General features: G+C 39.7%; 1 protein-coding gene across 1 annotated transcript; it reads left to right on the top strand.

The window, feature by feature from the left end:
• Nucleotides 1-375: 375 nt before the first annotated feature.
• LOC114299315 (uncharacterized) lies at nt 376-1,053 on the top strand. Its single transcript, XM_028244030.1, has one exon. It carries the CDS (start codon nt 376-378, stop codon nt 1,051-1,053), a length of 678 nt encoding a protein of 225 aa, XP_028099831.1.
• Nucleotides 1,054-6,939: the final 5,886 nt, after the last annotated feature.

Below are 6,939 nucleotides of genomic sequence, written 5' to 3'. Positions count from 1 at the left end.
GGCGATTCATGGGACTTTTCCAAGCCACATGGGAGCCGAAAGTCCTTGTGTGGAGAGACTTTCCTTGGCTATTTTAAGGGGTCTTAAGGGAATTATAAACTAGGCTAACCGATTATTTTGTATGCTCACATGTAAAATTGCCTAGTTTAGAATTGTGAGTGTAGGAGTTAACTCGGATTGTAGGGGCTATCTTTTGCCCGTAGTATGTTATTTAATCTTTTCTATGTTTTACTTGTATTTTGCTAATTGTAGCTTATCTAATCTAATTAATGAAGTTTTTTTTTTTTACTATCCTTGCACATAAATATAGCAACTTATAATAATAATAAATAAATAAATGAATGAATGAATCACAAGAAAATCCCATCATGCAAAATGGCTGGACGAACAAGAAATAATAACAACAGTAATGGCGATGGAGTGGCTGATGGCGATGTCGCTAGAATTATATGCGCGATTGCTGATAGGGTAGGCAATATACCACCCCGAAACCAAGATCAAAACAAATCGGAGATGATAGCAAAATTTGAAAAGCTACGTCCCCACAAATTCCTTGGTGGACCAAACCCCCATGAAACTGAAGCTTTGTTAAGACAAATTAAGAAGTTGCTAGATACTTCCGACATCCAAAATGAACAAGATAGAGTGACCATGGCGGCATTTCAAATGGAAGGGGAAGCAGATCATTGGTGGGAAATGATCAAGGGTACTCGACAAGTAGAGACATTAACTTGGAGACAGTTCGAAGACCTGTTCATGGAAAAGTATTTTCCTAACTCGCTAAAACAAGAAATGATTCAAGAGTTCCTCCAACTGAAACAAGGAAAAATGTCAGTCGCTCAATATGCGAACCGTTTTGAAGCTCTTTCACGGTACGCTTCAGCCATAGTAGCAAATGAAGAGGATAAGGTTAGGCGATTTGAATGGGGCTTGGACACAGACATTAGAGGAAGATTGATCGCAGTGCAACTTTCCACCTATGCCCAGATGGTGGATCGAGCTTTAATTGTGGAACGAGAGTTAGTAGATTCCGAACGCATTCGAAATCAGTGATCAAGGAACAGCAACCAACCACGCGGAGGAGGCCCAGTCCGCAACACCAGAAACCATCCTGCGCCAGCACCCTATGCCGAAGGAATGCAACAGCAACAAAGGCAGAATCGAGGAAACCAGCAAGGAGGAAACTTTGTAAATGAGTGGAAAGGAAGATGTTTCAGATGTGGTCAACAGGGGCATTGTCAAAGTGAGTGTCCTCAAGGTGGGGAGTATTTTATGGATCAGCGAGGGGCACAACAATACAACAGATGCCAACCTGGGCAAGGTTCTAAGCCTACTCAAAATACTCAGACCAACAAGGGGCAGCCACAAGCCTCTAGGAATGCAGGCCGACCAAGAACACAACCACAAGGAGCTGGAAATGGGAAGAAACCAGGAGAGACTAACCAACAAGCAGTAGGGAGAATGTATGCTCTCCAAGAATAAGAAGATGTTGATAACCCATCAGTGATTCAAGGTATGTTAATCCTTATGAATTCTTGGGTTAAAGTATTGTTTGATTCTGGAGCTTCACATTCTTTTATATCCACTGCATGTGTGACAAGTTTGGGCCTAGCGCCAGAGACGCTAGGGATAGCTATGAGTGTCGCTTCGCCCTTAGGAGGTCAAACCCGAGTAAATCTAGTATGTAAATCTTGTGAGCTAGAAATCTTCGGTTCATATTTGATCTGTGATCTAAGAGTTATGGATATGTCTGATTTTGACGTCATCCTAGGAATGGACTGGTTGTCAGTTCATCGAGCCATTATTGATTGTTACTGTAAGACCGTGACAGCATCCTCCCTTAACGGCACGAAAGTCCAATTTAAAGGAGATAGACAAGATTCTCTAACTCCAACGTGTCGCAAGTCGAGACGGCATGATCACTAACCAGATGGTTGGCAAGCCTAATTTTGGAAGGCGAAAATCGAGAGGATCCAGGATTACCCCATGTGGTGTGTGAGTACGCTGACGTTTTCCCTGATGAATTACCAAGATTACCCCCAAAATGAGATATAGATTTCACGATTGAGCTTCAACCCGGGACTTCACCGATTTCAATAGCACCACATCGTATGGCGCTAGCTGAACTTCGAGAATTGAAGGAGCAGTTGCAAGAACTGTTGAGTAAGAAGTTCATCAGACCAAGTACGTCCCCTTGGGGAGTGCCAGCATTATTCGCAAAGAAGAAGGATGGAACCTTAAGATTGTGCATCGATTATCGACAACTAAATCGAGCCACCATTAAAAATCGATATCCCTTACCCAGAATTGATGACTTGTTTGATCAATTAAGAGGTTCAAAATGTTTTTCCAAAATTGACCTTAGGTCGGGATATCACCAACTTCGTGTCAGAGGAGAAGATATACCCAAAACCGCGTTTCAAACCCGTTATGGCCACTATGAATTTGTGGTAATGCCATTTGGTTTGACAAATGCTCCTAGGGTATTCATGAGTTTAATGAACAAAATTTTTACCCCCTATTTAGACCAATTTGTGGTAGTATTCATTGATGATATTTTGATATACTCACGATCGGAGGAAGACCACGAGCAACATCTGAGAACTGTTTTGCAAATTCTAAGAGAGAACCAATTGTATGCTAAAGCTAGCAAATGTGAATTTTGGTTGAAGGAAGTAAAGTTCTTAGGTCATGTTGTGTCTGAATCAGGGATATCAGTGGATCCTGCTAAAGTAGAAGCAGTAATGGGGTGGAAACAACCTAAGAATACGTTTGAGATTCGTAGTTTCTTGAGATTAGTAGGTTATTATAGGAGATTCATTCAGGATTTCTCCAAATTAGCCAAGCCAATGACACGCCTAACGCAAAAAGGAGTAAAGTTTGAATGGAACGAAGTGTGTGAGCAGTCATTTCAAGAACTCAAGAAGAGACTGACAAGTGCTCCCATATTAATCATACCTGAACGTGACGTTGGGTACACTGTTTATTGTGATGCCTCTAAAGAAGGGTTAGGTAGTGTGTTAATGCAAAATAGGAAGGTAGTAGCTTACGGATCAAGACAATGGAAGAATCATGAGAAAAATTATCCTACTCACGATCTGAAGTTGGCAGCTCTGGTCTATGCACTTAAGACTTGGCGACATTACCTTTATGGCGAAAAATTTGAGATATTTACCGATCACAAAAGCTTGAACTACTTGTTCACACAAAGAGATTTGAACATGAGGCAGAGACGTTGGATGGAGTACCTTCAAGATTACCAATTTACCTTTTCTTATCATCCCGGAAAGGCTAATGTTGTAGCAGATGCACTAAGTCGAAAGACAAGGGAGATTGTAGCCAACATATCAATTAAAGAATGGGAAATGGTAAGCACTGTAAATGGGTTTAAGTTACAACCAGAGACTCAGAATGGGAAGGGTAGGTTGTTTACAATAGTTACAACACCCCAACTTCTTACCAAAGTGTTGGAAGCCCAAAGATTTGATCAGGAGACCGACTTCATCAAGACCCGATTAGTGATCGAGGAATCTTCACCGGATTGGACACTCCATCAAGATGGTAGTTTAAGGTATTTAGGTAGAATTTTTGTGCCAAACATCGAACAATTAAGAGAAGAAGTACTTAAAGAATTTCACCATTCGATTTTTGCGGTTCATCCGGGAGGAAATAAGATGTACCAAGATCTTAAGCGACAATATTGGTGGAGTGGAATGAAGAAGGATGTTGCTCAATTCGTATCTAAGTGCTTGACGTGTCAGCAAGTGAAGGCAGAACATCAAAAGCCGGCAGGAAAACTCCAACCTTTACCAATACCTAAGTGGAAATGGGAACACATAACAATGGATTTTGTAACAGGATTACCCCGGTCGCCGCAAGGCCATGATGCCATTTGGGTGGTGGTTGATCGATTAACTAAGACGGCACATTTCCTACCAATAGGACCAGCAAGCGCACTCGAATCTTTAAGCCGATTATTTATTCGAGAAATCATTAGATTACATGGAGTACCAGTCTCAATAGTGTCAGATCGTGATTCTCGTTTTACGTCATAGTTCTGGCAAAGTCTGCAAAAGGCCTTGGGTACAGAGTTGTGTTTTAGTACAGCTTTTCACCCTCAAACTGATGGTTAATCAGAAAGAAGAATTCAGACTTTAGAAGACATGCTTCGAGCTTGTGTGATGGACTTTGAAGGTAGTTGGGAGAAATATTTACCACTAGTCGAATTCTCTTACAATAACAGTTTTCAAGCAAGTATTGGTATGGCACCGTATGAAGCTTTGTACGGACGGCCTTGCCAATCACCAATATGTTGGACAGAAGTCGGAGAAGCACCTCTTTTAGGGCCAGAGTTAGTTCAAGAAACTACCGAGAAGATGAAACTAATTAGGCAAAGGCTTGAGACCGCTCAGAGTAGGCAGAAAAGCTATGCAGATCAAAGGAGAAGACCTTTAGCATTTAAAGTTGGAGATCATGTGTTTCTGAAAATACAGCCTCGCCGAGGAGTTGTTCGTTTCGGAAAGAAGGGAAAGTTGTCACCTCGCTTCATTGGACCTTTCGAAATTTTGGACAAAATAGGAGAAGTGGCGTACCGTTTGGCTCTACCGCCTCAACTAGCTGGAGTACATAATGTTTTCCACGTCTCTATGCTACGAAAATACGAGCCACACCCTTCTCACATCATCAATTGGGAGGAAATTAATCTTGATGAAGACGTGACATTTGAAGAAAAGCCTATCAAGATTTTAGATCGTCGCGAGAAGAAATTACGAGGCAAAACTATACCATTGGTTCAAGTTCTCTGGAGACATCGTGGAACGGAAGAGTCAACGTGGGAGCGAGAAGATATGATACGTGTCAATTACCCTCAACTTTTCGAGTCTAAAGGTACGAATTAATTTCGAGGACGAAATTCTTTTTAGGAGGGTAGATTGTGAAAACCCATATTTAAATTATTCTTGAAAGAAAATAAATAAATTAATTAAATTATTAGTTTTTTTAAATTAACCCAATTCTATCGCTAACAAAGACCCTATTAAGAATAATAATTTTGTGGGTGTTCAATATTTGTTGTTTATAAATTATTTTAATTAGGATTCAATATAATAATTATTCTTACTAAATACCTTAGATAAAAATCTTAGTGTATCAATTTTCAGAACCCATACAAATACACACACACACACACACACAAAAAAAAAAAAAAAAAGAGAGAGAGATGTTCGTAGCTATGCCACCTGCTTGTTTGCATGGTGGTATAGGAACCATAAACCACCATCCCTCTTGGAATTTAGGGAAAGAAACCACCATCCCTCTTGGAATTTAGGGAAAGTTTTCATTCTTGGAACTTTGAGAAAGTGAGTAAGATAAAATAATGGAAAGAATGAGAGGGAGAGAGAGATGTCTTCAACTAGCATTTTATATATATATATATATATATGCATGCAAGCCTTCCTTGTGCATGCAAGCATTCGGTAGAAGAAAAAAAAAAAAAAAAAAAAAAAAAAAAGAGAGAGGAGAGAAATCTCTTAAGCAACCAAGTTTAGTAGTAGGAGAGGAAGAAGAGTAGGAGGTTAAGGAAACCAAAGTTCTCAACTATTTTGTCACCCTACTACTAGGTAAGAAAACCCTTCCAACCCTCTCATTTTTTTTATTGTTGGAATCTTCAAATTTTATTCCTATGATAAAATGACTAATTTATAGATAGAAATTTTTATATATATGTATGTAAATTTGGTGATGTGTATATCAAATATCTGAAGATACTGATAGTCAAAAAAAAAAAATCATGGTATTATTGTAAAAATAGGCTTGCATGTGTATTTCATACTATTAAAGAGTGAATTGAAGAATTTATTTGGTCCTTGAATCTACCAGCCCGTTACCCGAATTTTTAGATAATTTTATACTCAAAATTTCGAAATGATTTCTTCTACAAAGTTGTTGATAATGATGTCTAGTTTGTCCAAAAATTTTTGGAAATAATTTTTGAGCTTTCTACGAATTTATACAAAATTTTAACTAAATCTGAAACTGTGTTGAGAATAAATTATTTTGAATCTGCCAGCCTGTTACCCAAATTTTTAGATAATTTTATACTCAAAATTTCGAAATGATTTCTTCTACAAAGTTGTTGATAATTGTACGGGGAGGAAATAATTCTCCTCGTATAATCTTGTTGACCAAATCCACGCTCCTCCGTACGACGTCGCTTTGTCACCTGAAAACACAAACGTGAGCTAGCCGGCGGGTGTGTGCCGGAAACCTCTCCGATGCCTAAGTCAGAAAACTTGACAAATAGACAAAGCTCTATGTTCTCAGAAAGTAAAATTGAATTACCTCCTCCAAGGTGTTGCTTGTGAGCTTTTATAGATTTCGAGTGGCACAATCCTAGTAGGACTTGTATTTCTCCATGCAGAGTCCTCCTAGGATTCATACTCCTAAGGATAATGCTTATCCTTTTACACCCTCCCCCACTGCTTAAACCAAGTGGGATGGTTTTTTCCATGGCCGAACTACTATCTGACCGAAGTAAAGTAGGCCGTATTGACAGTAGTTTGATTTTTCTTTATGCTACACCATATCTCGGTTCTCTCATACACGAACCGTGGTGTGTTTGGGCCGAACCAACAACTCTTGACCGGTATAAATCCTAAACCGGTATACCTCTAAGGTCGGTATAACTTCAAGGCCGGTCTAACTTTAAGTCGTTCCTAGGCCGAAGTACATTTACAATCCTCTAACCGAAGTAACTTTCTCATTAGTGGGCCGAAGTAATTTCACCTCCTTAGGCCGGAGTAACTTTGTCTCCCCTAAGGCCGGAGTAACCTTGCTCTCCTGGGCCGGAGTATCCTTTACGGCCTTTTTACTTAGTCCTTCGCGTTTTGGGCCTCAAAGCCCAACTCGCAGCTCGGCCCAATTTTTCCCAAAAATTACCCT

The sequence above is a fragment of the Camellia sinensis genome, chromosome 13 (genome assembly GCF_055761805.1).
Source record: "Camellia sinensis isolate YWXY chromosome 13, ASM5576180v1, whole genome shotgun sequence".
Taxonomy (NCBI): domain Eukaryota; kingdom Viridiplantae; phylum Streptophyta; class Magnoliopsida; order Ericales; family Theaceae; genus Camellia; species Camellia sinensis.
This window is presented reverse-complemented; position numbering and strand designations above follow the sequence as displayed.